At 43.0% G+C, this 15384-nt stretch overlaps 1 protein-coding gene across 4 annotated transcripts in view; it reads right to left on the bottom strand.

The window, feature by feature from the left end:
- OSBP (oxysterol binding protein) overlaps positions 1 to 15384 on the bottom strand; it is a 191531-nt gene that overhangs the window by 170235 nt on the left and 5912 nt on the right. For all 4 annotated transcript variants that reach the window (XM_078768327.1, XM_078768325.1, XM_078768326.1 and 1 more), the window contains exon 2: positions 7790 to 8001. In XM_078768327.1, the coding sequence (XP_078624453.1) occupies positions 7790 to 8001 (212 nt within the window). The remainder of the gene's footprint in view (positions 1 to 7789; positions 8002 to 15384) is intronic.

Raw genomic sequence — 15384 nt, 5'->3', positions numbered from 1 at the left:
ACCAGGAATATTTTTAGGATAAGGCATTCGGTTAAAACATTTATAGCCGGTATACCACTTCACCAATGATATCATTATCATGCTCCCCCCCCCCCCCCCCCCCCCCCCATTGGGAGTACTTGACAATGTGCTAAGTTTCAAATTCTTCTATTCAACAGTTTCCGATAAATATTTTTTAAATTATTTGTGTTTAATCCAAGATGGCTGCCATACCACATGAGTGAAGTCACAATTATCATAAAAACATTCTACATGGGTGTCACTCCTGCCCTGAAAGTGTTGTCTCAATCGGACATGTGGTTGCTGAGAAAATGAGGTTTAGCCCGTACGGACGGACAACCCAAAAACATAATGCCTCTGGCCACCTTTGGGGACGGAGGCATAAAAACAAAATAGAAATCCAAGTGGAGATAAGACCGATTCCAAAAAAATAATTCCACAAGTTTTCATTCAACAATCAAATCTTCCCCCCCCCCCCCCCCCTCCCCTCATGCAAGCAGTACCAATAAGAGATTGTGTGGCCTTTTCAAGGAGTCTCATGCAATAAACCATCAGAGCTACATTTTCAAAAAAAAAAAAACTCAACAAGGAAATAATTATATTAGCCACTCATCTTGAAAGTAACTGTGCTGCAATCTTTGTCAACTGCATACATTCCCAAATTATCCCCATCTCCTTGACATGCCGATCAACCTGCTGCAACCATGAGGCACAGTCAGTCCGTTGGCCTCCTCCAGTCAGAAGACTCCCTTGCTGAGAGAATCTGGTTGAGCAGGATCAGCGTCAGGAAAATGAGCCACATGTCATACAGCCATACAGCAGCAGCTCACGCTCACAGACTACACAGGTAACAAATCTCATCTGAGTTTCTCTCAACAAACACTCCTTAGACACAAAGTCCAACCAGAAAAAGCCAAGGATTCTCTGAAGAGACCTGGCAACAAAGGAGCTAGGTCTTTGTCTCAGATCCTTTGTCAGAGTCCAAGTCTCACATCTGTAGAGCAAGACTGGAAGCACCAAGGACTTAAAGACTCAGATTTTTCATTCTCCTGCATGAATACCGACAGCACCATCATAGTCGTATGGTCCAATGAATCCATGATTGCCAAGGCCCGACCCAGACATCTATCGATCTCTGGCTCGCAGCATCTGGAGACATTAGTATCACGACCATGGTAAATTAATACCACGACCAAGATCCCACACAGAATCCAGTCCAAACAAGCGTTGAAAATGTGAGAGCCAGTACCCACCCCTGACAAACTCCAGTAAATGGGAATAAGTCAGAGATGGAAGCACCACACCTCACAGCACTCTCAGTACAAGAGTATAGTTCAGACATCAGATCAATCAGCTTTGGTGGCACCCCACAAAGACTGATTATCCTCCAGAAGGCATCCCGATTCACCGAATTTGAACGTTTTGTGGAGAACAACAGACTGCAAGCAGCCCCTGCTGAAACTCTCACCTACATTTGATGAGGACCCACAGATCAAGGATACAGTCAATGGATGACCTCTTTGGTGTAAAGCTAGACTGCTCTGGGTGCTAATGCTCATGCAGATGGTGGCAAATCCTATCAAGAACTAGAACGGCATTCGATAGAGGGCATACTTCTGCCAGGCTGAACAGTTTACATTTTGTATTCCACCGATAGGCCGGTGTCACGACCGCCATAATAGAGTATACGCCTCGGAGTTAAAGCTCAGTCGGCAAACAAACACAAACAAAAACACAAACGTCTTTTCAGGATTTTATTTTTCCCACCAAATGGAAAATTCCTCACCCTGATGGCCATGGGTTAGTTGGACAATAAATCTGGAGAAAAAATTATTTAAACAAACCAAACTACTACTTCATTCACAAAATCCTGCCGACAACCAGTGGATACCCAATATTCAGGGATACCCATAAATCTCAAACAGTGTACTCACAAATCAGTTGACACAGTATATCAGACACAGTATGGGAGTTATTCCTGGGAACATCCATAAATTCAATCAATCAATCATTCAAATGCAGAAAGGACTGGGATCGAATCAACAATCCAATTCAAGAAATCAATCAATAAATAAATGAAGAATCAAGAATCCTTCAAATCTCTCCAATCTCCATTTTTTCTCCAATTCTCCCCTCTCACCCTTCCTCCTCGAGCATCTTCCTCCCCACTTCCTCTCTCTTCCAACTCTTCTCCATCTCCTCCAACCTTCTTCCTCGCTCAGCCTCCCCCCCCCACCCCCTCAAACAACACCCCACTGTGCCTCATCCAATCACCATCAAACCTTTTGTCCTCATCATCCTTCCCTTTCTCCTAGCTCTTCTGAAATTTCCGACACCATTAACAGCTCTCCCTACCTCCTCCTCCTCTTACTTTTCATCATCTTATGCTACCCCTCTCCCACCCCCACCCTCCTTCCCCCTGTCCTGTATCCGATGCTACCCCTTCCGCTTCCTTAAAGGTATGGACCTCAAACATTCGGGGCCTTCACTCAAACTGACTCACTGATTGATCACTCCATACAGGTTGCTTCTGACAAACCAGACTTGATCTGCTAAACAGAAACTTTCCTCCTTCAAGATGTCTCCGATTCCTTAATATCGCTCCCTGGCTACTCCCTCCTCAGGTATGATACACCTGAGCCTCGTTCTGGAGGTGGGGTTGCTATCTTTATCAAAAACTCTTCCCCACTCTCCCTGCACTGCCCTCTCTCCACCTCACCCCCAGGAGTACCTCTGGCTACGACTTCCTCTCAGCTCAGACTTTTTGTTGATATGTGTGTTGTACTGTCCACCAAACAGTAATGACTCCAACTACATCTAGCTGTCTGACAACATGGACCAACTTCTATCCACTCATCCCAACCCTCTCTTCCTCATATGTGGTGATTTCAACTGTCATCATGCCAGCTGGCTGTGGGTAACACTCACTCCAGCCATGGCACCGAAGCAAAGGACTTCTGCAACAAACTGGGACTGACACAATCTGTCAATTTCCCAACTCAGATCTCAGTCAACGGATCTCAGCTGCTCTTCTTCTGCTCCAATCGGTTCATCTGACCATGTGCTTGTTGAAGTAGACATCTCTGGCCATTCACAGAGAGCCTACTCAGCGTCGACAAGTCTGGCATTTCACTCAGGCCGACTGGCATGGTCTTCAAGCAGCCATCAATCATCTGGACTGGTCTCCCATCTCTACCGCCTCTGACATCAACTCATCCTGGAAATTCTTCCAAAGTAAATTGATCTCTCATGCACAGATTTATCCCATCTTGTCTGAAGTTGTCATACCCTTCCTCCCGTCCATGGTACACGGAATCTTGTGGTGAGGCAGTTGCCCTGAAACAACTTGCCTTAATTTCCTGGAAGGCAATCTCATTTCCTTTCACCAAGCCCGGAACAAGTGTGTGTCTACCCTCAGGAGAGCCATGAAATACTATCTCCATACTGCTCTCAACACTGAACTCTCAAACCTGTCTCCCTCCTCCAAATCCTGGTGGCGTCTGGTCAAATCCGTTTCTGGTGGTTGTTCCCCTTCCATTCCCTCCCTTACCGCAAACGGCTACAGCTGACTCCACACGTGAAAAAGCTGAACGCCTCACCTCTGTGTTTGCCTCAAAATCTTGTGTCCCAAACCCGTCTCTCTCTCTGTACCCACCGTACCCAGTCATACCCAGCTGCTCCTGGACTCTGACCTTCTCTCCTGACAAAGTGGAGAAGTTTGTCAACCCTCGACTCTGATTCTGCAACTGGACCAGACGGCATCAGCCCACGGGTCCTAAAATCCTGCTCTGCCGCTCTTTCACACCCTCTCTCTGTTCTCTTCACCCTCTCTTTTGCTCAAAGTCATCTGCCATCAGCTTGGAAATCGGCCAACATTACCGCTTTACACAAAAAAGGTGCAAAAACACTTTTTTTTTTCTCCATGTTTTTACAGAAAACAGAAAAAGGAAAGGGAGGACGCAAATCTCTATGCAAATGTGTATTATGTAGCATCACCTCCAGGTGGAAGCGGACATTACAAGTCCCACCCTTTACAAGTTCAGTGTTACTGTCCTCACGTTTTCCAGTGTGCAGTAAGGCGTTTTCAATTATAAGCGGTGGGTATGTTTTTGCTTCATGCATGGAACCCGGGTTATTTTATTTTCTGGAGCAATTGAGGGAGCTGTCAGTTGCTTATACAGTGCATTCAGAAAGTATTCAGACCTTCACTTTTTTCACATTTTGTTATGTTGCGGCCTTATGCTGAAATCGTTTAAATTCATTTTTTCCCTCATCAATCTACACTCAATACCCCATAATGACAAAGAGAAAACAGGATTGTAGAAAGTTTTGCAAATTTATGAAAAAGAAAAAACTGAAATATTACATTGACATAAGTATTCAGACCCTTTGCTATGACACTTGAAATTTAGGTCAGGTGCCTCCCATTTCTCTTGATTATCTTTGAGATGTTTCTACACCTTGCTTTGAGTCCACCTGTGGTAAATTCAATTGATTGGACATGATTTGGAAAGGCACACACCTGTCTATATAAGGTCTCACACCTGACAATGCATATCAGAGCAAAAACCAAGCCATGAGGTCAAAGGAACTGCCTGCAGAGCTCAGAGACAGGATTGTGTCGAGGCAGATCTGGGGAAGCCTACAAAAAAATTCTGCTGCATTGAAGGTCCCCAAGAGCACAGTGACCTCCATAATTCTTAAATGGAAGAAGTTTGGAACAACCAGGACTCTTCCTAGAGCTGGCCGCCCGGCCAAACTGAGCAATCGGGGGAGAAGGAACTTGGTAAGAGAGGTGACCAAGAACCCGATGGTCAATCTGGCTGAGCTCCAGAGATCCTGTGTGGAGATGGGAGAAACTTCCAGAAGGATAACCATCACTGCAACACTCCACCGATCTTGGCTTTATGGTAGTGTGGCCAGACGGAAGCCTCTCCTCAGTGAAAGACACATGAAAACCCGCTTGGAGTTTGCAAAAAAGCACCTAAAGGACTCTCAGACTGTGAGAAACAAGATTCTGTGGTCTGATGAAACCAAGATTGAACTGTTTGGCCTCAATTCTAAGCGTCATGTCTGGAGGAAACCAGGCACCGCTCATCACCTGCCCAATACCATCCCAACGGTGAAGCATGGTGGTGGCAGCATCATGCTGTGGGGGTGTTGCTCAGCAGCAGGGACTGGGGGGCTGGTCAGGGTTGAGGGAACAATAAACGGAGCAAAGTACAGAGATATCCTTAATGAAAACATGAAACAGAGCGCTCAGGACCTCAGACTGGGCCGAAGGTTCACCTTCCAACGGGACAATGACCCTCAGCACACAGCCAAGATAACGCAGGAGTGGCTTAGGGACAAATCTGTGAAGGTCCTCGAGTGGCCCAGCCAGAGCCCTGACTTGAACCCAATCGAACATCTCTGGAGAGACCTGAAAATGGCTGTCCTCCAACGTTCCCCATCCAACCTGACAGAACTTGAGAGGATCTGCAGAGAAGAATGGCAGAAAATCCCCAAATCCAGGTGTGCAAAGCTTGTCGCATCATACCCAAGAAGACTCGAGGCTGTAATCGCTGCCAAAGCTGCTTCAACTAAGTACTGAGTTAAGGGTCTGAATACTTATGTCAATGTGATATTTCAGTTTTTTATTTTTAATAAATTTGCAAAACTTTCTAAAATCCTGTTTTCTCTTTGTCGTTATGGGGTATTGAGTGTAGATTGATGAGGGAAAAAATGAATTTAAACGATTTCAGCACAAGGCTGCAACATAACAAAATGTGAAAAAAAGTGAAGGAGTCTGAATACTTTCTGAATGCACTGTACACTGCCCACATAATGGTATGTGTCAGAAGAATGTGTTGCATGCTTGGATTAGGAGGGTTAGCTTTAGGGTTTAAGAGGGGGGGGGGGGGGGAGGGTGAGTTTATTGGCGATTTATTTATTGCATTATACATGAAGGATGGATGCATGCCTTCTGCCATGGTCTAAATTGTGTACAACATGGATGACAAAAAGTGCACACAGCAACAGCATGTCCCCCATTACCTACCAATGGGGTGTCTACATTATTAGTTTAAAGGATCAGGGTTAAACTTTGCATTCATACCGACCGGTTTACCTGTCACCTTGTATCGAGACGGCATGAATTCACTTTACGTGTATTTAAATCCCTTCTCAGGAATGGGACAAAACAAAACAGAATAAATCGGAATGGAATTATTTATATGGTTATCTCGCAGGATAGGGTCGGGTTGGATTGGCTGGGGGGAGAGTTTACACATGTGCCATGTATAATTGGTCGGCATGCAGTCAGTTTTAGCATCATCAAATCAGGATCTTATATGTTGCACCACTTTTTTATTGCATGACCTATTTCCATTTACATCATGCCCAACAAATATTCAGAACATCTGCATGCATCAGAACACTTCTGAGGTGAAGAAGCAGTATTTCCTGTGTAAGTGGCTTTATTTACAAACCCCATCCCCACCCGAGGCTGATGACGCGACATGCAATTTTTGAGATCTGTTGAATGAGGGATAGAGAAGAACAAAGAACATCCAGAACTTAATAAGTGCTGCCCTCTAGTGCCCAACAGTGAGCAAACCCATAAAAGGTGGTCAGCTTAACTGGCTCAAACCTCACCAAGAGTTGCCCACATTTATTCCCAAAGTCGAAAGTGATGAGCAAATTATTAGAGCTACAAGAGTTCGCTCCAAACGAAGCAACCCGAAACATCGACTGCTTTGCATGAAACCCCAGGAATGCAAGGAGTGAAAAGGCCCACTCTTGTGAAAGGCCCGATTGGATCTCAAATCCCCAGTGGCAAATAATTGGTACACGACGCCCACGCTCAACACCCGTTTGAATGACGGCATAATCATTGATGGCACTTTGAAAAGGTACCTCATCCAAAGTCGCATCCAATAAATCACCTTTGCTCCCGATCGTGTGATTTATCCCCTTCCCCTACCCTTCCGGTACGTCACTTTTTTATTGCTGCACAACATACATATATGACACGTTCATACTCATGTGGGCTGTTGTTGCAAGCTCCAAAGCTGCCACCACCTGTCCCTCAATTGCACTACTTTTGAATATCTGAAAATGCTATTTCAGACGTATGCCACATGCGCTGAAGTTAGTGATGGGACGAAGCCAGTCCCAGTAGCAAAAGCTCCGGCTCAGTAATTTTGAAAAATATTTGCCGGGTCCCGGATCGGTTCAGACAAGTTTGCAAAAAGGCAAACAAGTTGCAAATTTTTTTGTTTGCTTGTTTGTTTTAAATAAGTGTATCTTGGTCACGGTCACCACTGAATGAGAGCAGAAATTGGTACAGAAACGCCCTCCTCCCCCGACCCAACCTTTTCCGCTTCCATGATCAGTCAGTTATTTATAACGTGAGTATTATATTCTCACGTTGTTATATACATACTTCTCTGGTGCAGAGAGAAATGCACGGACATTTATGTAGTGGGAAAATCTCCACTTCTATGGGAAAATATGGAAGTTGACAGCCAAACTCAGCTTGAGGAATGGTGCCAACATTCGATACTGCATTCGGCATGGAAGGGCGACTCACCGAGTTAGGTTCAGGAACTCGTTTCGGGTACAGCACGAGCTGAAGTTTGTGAGTTTATTATATTTTTCTGGGGGTTTTTTTTAAAATGCAAAAGCAGCAACACAGATTTGAACTCTTATCTCACAAAATTTCAAGAAAGAAAGCAAAAGTCTTGTCCCTTGGCCTTTACAAGACCTCTGAACCATCAACATCCGGATGCAAGCATCAGGTCCTCACCAGATTCGGCGTGCAGTAGCCGGTTTGCCTTTGCCTTGGAGAGTTCCAAGGCAGTCACCCAGCGCTGCCGTTCGACTTCAGTTGAGGCCTTCAAGTGGTACACCTGGGTGCCACCATTCGACACCACAAAATTGCACGAGTCTTCCGTGTCAATGTACGCTCCCGCAAGGCTGATGGTGCCCCGACAGGTGTGTGACATTTCCGCATGAGTCCTGGAGAAATAGCCATGGAACAGGACATCGTGAAGAGCGTAAGAGCGGATGAGAGAATAGGCCAAGAACTACAAGTCAGAATCTCACAATCACAAGCTGGCATTTGAAACGACTCTTTTGTCAACACATAAATACAAAAACAAAATGCTGAATATTATTTGGGCATTATTCCGTCTGAGGTCATTTACATACAAATTACATGCATAATGTGGTGTTTAAATCTTTTATATGATCGAGGGTGAAATAATCCACACTTAATGAATGCACTGACCATGAACATTTTACCAAAATGAATATACAAACATACAAATATATATATAAATAAATATATATAAATAAATATAAATATATAAATAAATACAAACATATAAATAAATATAAATATAGAGATAAATATAAATATATAAATAAATATATATACACCACCGGTCAAAATGTTTTAGAAAACCTCAATTTTTCCAGTTTTTATTGAAATTTACGGTTTAATTTCTCAATTTAAAAAAAAAAAAAAAAAAAAAAAAAAACCCTATAGAGGCCATTTTTCCCCGCAAAGCGGGGGTTGGTCTTTTCGGGGACCGTGGTTGTTGTTGTTTTTTGGTCCCCTTTTTGAAGCAATGTTGTACGGCCGGATGCTCTTCCTGCCGCCAACCCTGTTTGTCGCCTTGTTACGATAAACAGGAATTACCAGTGTACTGGTACTCAATTTGCCGACCTCGGAAGGATGACAGGCTGAGTCAACCCCCCTGGCGCCAATTCAGCGATCGACCGGGATTCGAACCCAGGATCCTTGGATCCTAAGCTGGCACCCTAGCCGCTAGCCCAACACCAGGGACTGTTTCTCAATGTACTCTGAAATTAAGCATAGAACAAATAAACAATTGAAGATAAAAAAGAAATCATAGAATCATTTTGTTTAACAAAATTTAATTTAAATTTTTCGCTCAGCAAAGTAGCCACCTTTTGCAGATATAACCGCCGAACACACTCGTGGCATTCTTTCTACAATTGAAATCAAATATTGTTCGGGAAGTTCTTCCCAACATTGTTGCAGAAGTTCCTACAAATGTGTTGCACTTGTAGGTTGCTTTGCTTTCACCCTTCTGTCCAGTTCATCCCAAACCAGCTCGATGGGGTTTAAGTCTGGAGACTGTGCTGGCCATTCCATGATTTGAAGCCTTCCGTCTTGTTCTTTTCCTCGAAGGTAGTTTTGACATAGCCTGGAGGTGTGTTTAGGGTCATTATCATGCTGTAGGATGAACCCCTGACCAACGAGGCGTATACCAGGGGGTATTGCATGGTGCTGAAAACTGCTGTGGTAGCCCGTTTGGTTCAGGGTGCCAGTCACTCTGTGCAAGTCGCCAACTCTGGATCCAGCAAAAGAGACCCAGACCATCACGCTTCCTCCTCCATGTTTGACAGTTGGTGTCACACACTGAGGAACCATCCTTTCGCCTACTCGACGGCATACAAAAACCCTGCGTGATGAACCAAAGATTTCAAATTTTGATTCATCGGTCCATAAGACCTTCTTAAAGTCTTCAGTCGTCCACTGGCGGTGCTTCATGGCCCAGGCAAGACTTTCTTATTTTGCCATCTTAGCAATGGCTTTCTTACTGCCACTCGACCTGTCAAACCTGCAGCTCGAAGTCTTCTCTTCACAGTTGAAATTGAGACTTGCTTACTTCGACAAGTGTTAAGCTGTGCTTGAAGCTGTTGCCCTGTGAGCCACCTATCACCCAAGCTGTTGACTCTCAGAAACTTGTCTTCCGATTCTGTTGTGGCTTTGGGTCTGCCAGACCTCTTCCTGTCAGAGTTTCCTCCAGTTTCCAAGTGCCTTTTGATGGTGTAGGAAAATGTACTCACTGACACCTTGGCTTTCTTTGCAATTTCTCCAAAGGAAAGACCTACACTTTTAAGGGTTATAATGGTCTGTCTGTTTTCCTTTGTTAAATGCCTTTTTCTCCACATTATGACAGCAACATTATGATCGCAACAACAACTGCGTAAATTTCAATAAAAACTGGAAAAATTGAGGTGTTCTAAAACTTTTGACCGGTAGCGTATACATATACATTATCTTGCTGTAGCTACATACACATACATACACACGGCCAAAAATATTGGCACCCTTGCACTTACAAAGAATGCACCATTTCTCCAAGAAAATTGATGAAATTAAGAAATATTTTGGTATCCACATTTGTATTTCTTTGGTTTGCAGTGGAACAAAACAAAAAAAAAGCTGAAAAATTACTAAATCGTAGCTTAATTCACACAGAAATCCTAAAATGGCCCGGACAATATTATTGGCACCTTTTAGAAGTTGTTAGAAATAATTACATTTCAAGCAGGTGATTCTCCTTTACTTTGGATTTGAACTCACCTGTGGTGAGTTGCAGGTGCCCACAATATAAAAATCACTCATTCAACCGGTTTGAATAGAGAAAAAGTCATTCTGCTGTTTTGTGCCACTGTGTGTACCACAATGAGCATGGAGAAAAGAAAGAAAACCTGAAAATTGTCTGAGGTCAGACACAAGATTGTAGCCAAGCATGGACAATCCTCAAGGCTACAAGTTCATCTCCAGAGGCCTTGATGTTCCTGTGTCCACCGTACGCAATGTTATCAGGAAGTGTAAGGACCATGGAACTCCAGCCAACCACCCTGAACGTGGCCACAAGAGAAAACTTCATCATTTTCAACTCGCACCATCCTTCGCCAACTCAATGGGGTTCTGTGGTAGGAGACCCAGGAGTACCCCACTGCTAAGAAAGCCAGACTGGAGTTTGTCAAAACATGCCTGGACAAGACAAAATCCTTCTGGGAGAATGTCCTGTGGACAGATGAGACCAAATTAGAGCTTTTTTATAACACATCTCTATGTTTAAAGAAAACAAAATGAAGCCTTCAAAGAAAAGAACACCTTCCCTACAGTCAAACATGGAGGAGGTTCAGTGATGTTTTGGGGTTGCTGTGCTGCCTCTGGCACTGGGTACTTTGAATGTGTGCATGGCATCATGAAATCAGGAGATTACCAAGGAATTTTGGGGCACAATGTTCAACCCAGTGTCAGAAGGCTGTGTCTCCATTGAAGGTCATGGGTCTTGCAGCAGGACAATGACCCCAAACACTCCAAAAAGCACTCAGGAATGGTTCAAGACAAAATGCTGGACTGTTCTGAAGTGGCCAGCAATGAGTCCAGATCGAAATCTCATTGAACACGGGTGGGGAGATCTGAAAACAGCAGTTGGGAGCAGGCACCCTTCAAATCGGGGAGAACTGGAGCAGTTTGCACAAGAAGAGTGGGACAAACTGCCAGTAGAGAGGTGCAGAAAGCTCATTCATGGCTATAGGAAGCACTTGACTGAGGTTATTTTATCCAAAAGCTGTGCTACCAAATATTAAGTCTCAGGGTGTCAATGCCATTCGTTTTTATTTTCTGATTGAAAAGGATATATCCAAATCCAAAACAAAGGTTCTGTAATATTGACAGTGAAATAACGAATTGTGGAGACCAAATACTTTTGTCAATTTCAACTAATTGAGAAAATTGTGTGTTATTTGGAAAAAAAGAAAAAAAGAAAAAAAAAGGTGTGCACGCACGCGCACGCACGCACACACACACACACACACACACACACACACACACACACACACACACACACACACACACACACACACACACACTTTTTTTTTTTTTCCTTGACTTGGGTTTACTTTCTGAACTCAGTATATCAATCTGGTGAGTTTCTTTTACCCTTCGGTGATGTCTTTGTTGAAAGAACCATGTCACTGATTGTCTTTCGCAGCAAGAAGTCAATAACAGCATTATATCACAGGTGGCATGACAAAATGTAAGGACAGGTACATTTGACGATTGGCTTCACAATCGGGTATATAAGGGTTGTTGCGTTCTGTATTAGTGGAAAACAATTGCTGCACATCTACAAAAGTTATTGCCGCTGCCTCTGGAGATGGTCCGTCAACTTGACAATGCTGTTTGTCATGGAGTGGTGGCTTTACGAAATTCTGGCATGAAACAGCGTGCTATTGCTCGGCAGTATGGCATCACTCAAGGTCAGGTGTCAAAGATCCTGAAACGAAATGCTCAGAGGGGTGTCCCTACTCCAATACCGAGGCCAGGACGTCCACGCAGAACCACAAGGAGAGATGAACGCCAGCTGCACCGGTTAGTCTGCAATGGCCATACCAAGTCAGCTAATCGGCTTAGGGGCTGAGTGGCAGCAACTGACAAATGTGCCTGTATCCAGAAGGCTAATCAACCAACGACTGGTTCAAGCAGGCTATCGTGCCAGGTGTCCCCTGAGAAAGGCACGCCTGACCAGACAACACAGCCAGCGCCGATTGCAGTGGGCCAGAGAGCACCGTCAATGGCAGCCAGGACACTGGAATCACGTGACCTTCAGTGACGAATCTAGATTTCTGGTCTATCAAGATGGCCACGTCCGAGTGCGCAGACAAGTGCATGAAGCCCACAACGAAGATTGTATAGTGCCAAGAGTCCAAGCTGGAGGTGGTGGAGTGACCGTTTGGGCTGCTTTTCATGCAGGGGGCAAAACTGACCTGGTTGTTCTGAATGGAAACCTGAACCAGTTCAAGTACAGGGTCATTCTGGAAGAAACATTGCTTCCATTTGCTCGTGCAGCCTTTCGAGGAAACTTTGTCTTCCAAGATGACAATGCACCACCTCATCGTGCTCGCATGATCCAACACTTTCTTGCTGACCGTGGTGTAGAGCATATGGAGTGGCCTTCCATGTCCCCGGATATGAATCCGATAGAGAACTTGTGGGCAGAATTAACGCGTCAAATCGACAACTTGGACCAGCAGCCGACCTCTGCGCGTGAATTGCAGCAGACTATTGTCACTGCATGGCAAGCGATTCCTGTCCAAACCTTGGCAAATCTCGTGAACAGCATGCCTCGATGTGTACGTGCTCTCCTGAATGCTTGTGGGGGTTACACCAAGTACTGAACTGTAATTTTACTGTCCGTAATCCCAGTCGTAATTCAACTTTTGTTTTTGTTTAAAAAAAAAAATTGGGCTAATGTGCAAAATAGAGATACTTCTGGAAAACGTACAGAAGTTTAACACAGTACTGTCCATGAATTGAGTTTGATATCAGTTTACATCACTTTCAAGGATCAATTTATTTGTTTGGAAATGTCAAATGTGGTTTTTGTTTCTTTTAAAGGTCACATTAACAAAATCTAGAATAATTTCAACATAATTCCAATGAACTTTTGGTTCTAAGACATCTTGAAAAGTAAGTTCACCCCCACAAAAAAAAATTCCATATTAAATGCCAAGTCTGTGTGTGTGTATACATATATATATATATATATATATATATATATATATATATACAGTATATATATATATATATATATATATATATATATATATATATATATAATATATATATATATATATATATATATCTATCTATAATTCCAGTAATCTCTGTGTGTTTGTATGTGTGTATGTGTATGTTTGTCTGTGACCGCTGTTTCTCGACAACTACCGGTCCGATATACTTGAAACTTGCCAGGTATATTGCTGGGGACCCGAGGATGTGCCTTTTCAAGGTTTGAAATTAATCGGACAAGTACTTACCGAGCTATGGCGATTTAGCCGTTCGCCGTTCGCTTTGGCGTTGCGAATGGACCAAACCATTGCATGTAAATAGAGGGGGGGGTTCTGTGGTCGTTGCGAATGGACCAAACCATTCATGTAAATAGAGGGGGGGGGGGGGTTCTGTGGTCGTTACTGCCACGTGGTTTCAAAGTTTTTTTTGTTGTTGTTGTTTGCACGCATGTTTTTTTGCACCCACGTACGGGCACGCCCTAGGATGTTTACACACACACACCCCTACACAAATTTTTTTTTTTTTTTTTTTTTTGGCAAGGAACGGGCACCCACGTACGGGCACGTCCTAGCTTATATATAGTACGGGCATGCCCTAGTATCTATAATTCCAGTAATCTCTGTGTGTATGTTTGTCTGTGACCGCTGTTTCTCGACAACCACGGGTCCGATATACTTTAAACTTGCCAGGTATATTGCTGGGGACCCGAGGATGTGCCTTTTCAAGGTTTCATATTAATCGGAGAAGTAGTTACCGAGCTATGGCGATTTCTTTACCAAACTCCGCAAGCCGTTCGCTTTGGACCAAACCATTTCATGTAAATAGAGGGGGGGGGGGGGGGGGATTGTCACCGTACTCGCAAGCCGTTCGCTTTGGACCAAACCATTTCATGTAAATAGAGGGGGGGGATTGTCACCGTACTCGCAAGCCGTTCGCTTTGGCTTTGCGAATGGACCAAACCATTTCATGTAAATAGAGGGGGGGATTGCCACCGGACCAAACCATTTCATGTAAATAGAGGGGGGGGGGATATAATTTTAGATATATATATAGTACGGGCATGCCCTAGTATATATACATACAGTATATATATATATATATATATATACAGTATATATATATATATATATATATATATATATATATATATATATATATACAGTATATATATATTATACATATATATATACAGTATATATATATATACATATACAGTATATATATATATATACAGTATATATATATATATATATATATATATATATATACATATATATATATACAGTATATATATATATATATATATATATATATACACAGTATATATATATATATTTTTTTATATATATATATATATATATATACAGTATATATATATATATATATATATATATATATATATATATATATATATATATATATATATATATATATATATATATATATATACAGTGAAACCTTGACTTACGAGTTTAATTCGTTCTGTGACCGAGCTCGTAACTCAATTTGCTCGTTTCTCAAATTAAATTTCCCATTAAAATGCATTGAAATGCTATTAATCCGTTCCAGCCCGCCAAAAACCACACCAATTTAAAAAAATATATATATATATAAATATCTCACGCTTTATATTTCACCTGTATGCAGCATACAAGTTGGCAGGATGGCCTGGACTGGAGGTACGCACACTTGACTCTAAACTGTCCAGCCTGGGTTTGAATCCCGACCCAGCTATAACCTGTCATGTCGGTGTTTCACAGGCAGGGTGATTCATCAATGTGTGTACCGCTAAACTGGGCGCCCCGTTTGCGTCCCATTAGTTGTTGGATGTTAAGGATCTCACCGTGTTTTCCACAAAGAGAAGGCGAGCTATCGCCGGCACTCTGAACAAGTTGTGGCCTGGCATGCTCTTCTCCTCTGCCGTTATATACGTCCTCCTCGGCATCTTTTTCCAGAAGAGCCCTGTCTCGTCACAGTTGAAGATTTGCTGGGGG

Source organism: Myxine glutinosa, chromosome 14 (assembly GCF_964187855.1).
Source record: "Myxine glutinosa chromosome 14, kmMyxGlut1.1, whole genome shotgun sequence".
Taxonomy (NCBI): domain Eukaryota; kingdom Metazoa; phylum Chordata; class Myxini; order Myxiniformes; family Myxinidae; genus Myxine; species Myxine glutinosa.
The sequence above is the reverse complement of the archived record's forward strand: the minus strand, read 5'-3'. Positions and strand labels throughout refer to the sequence as shown.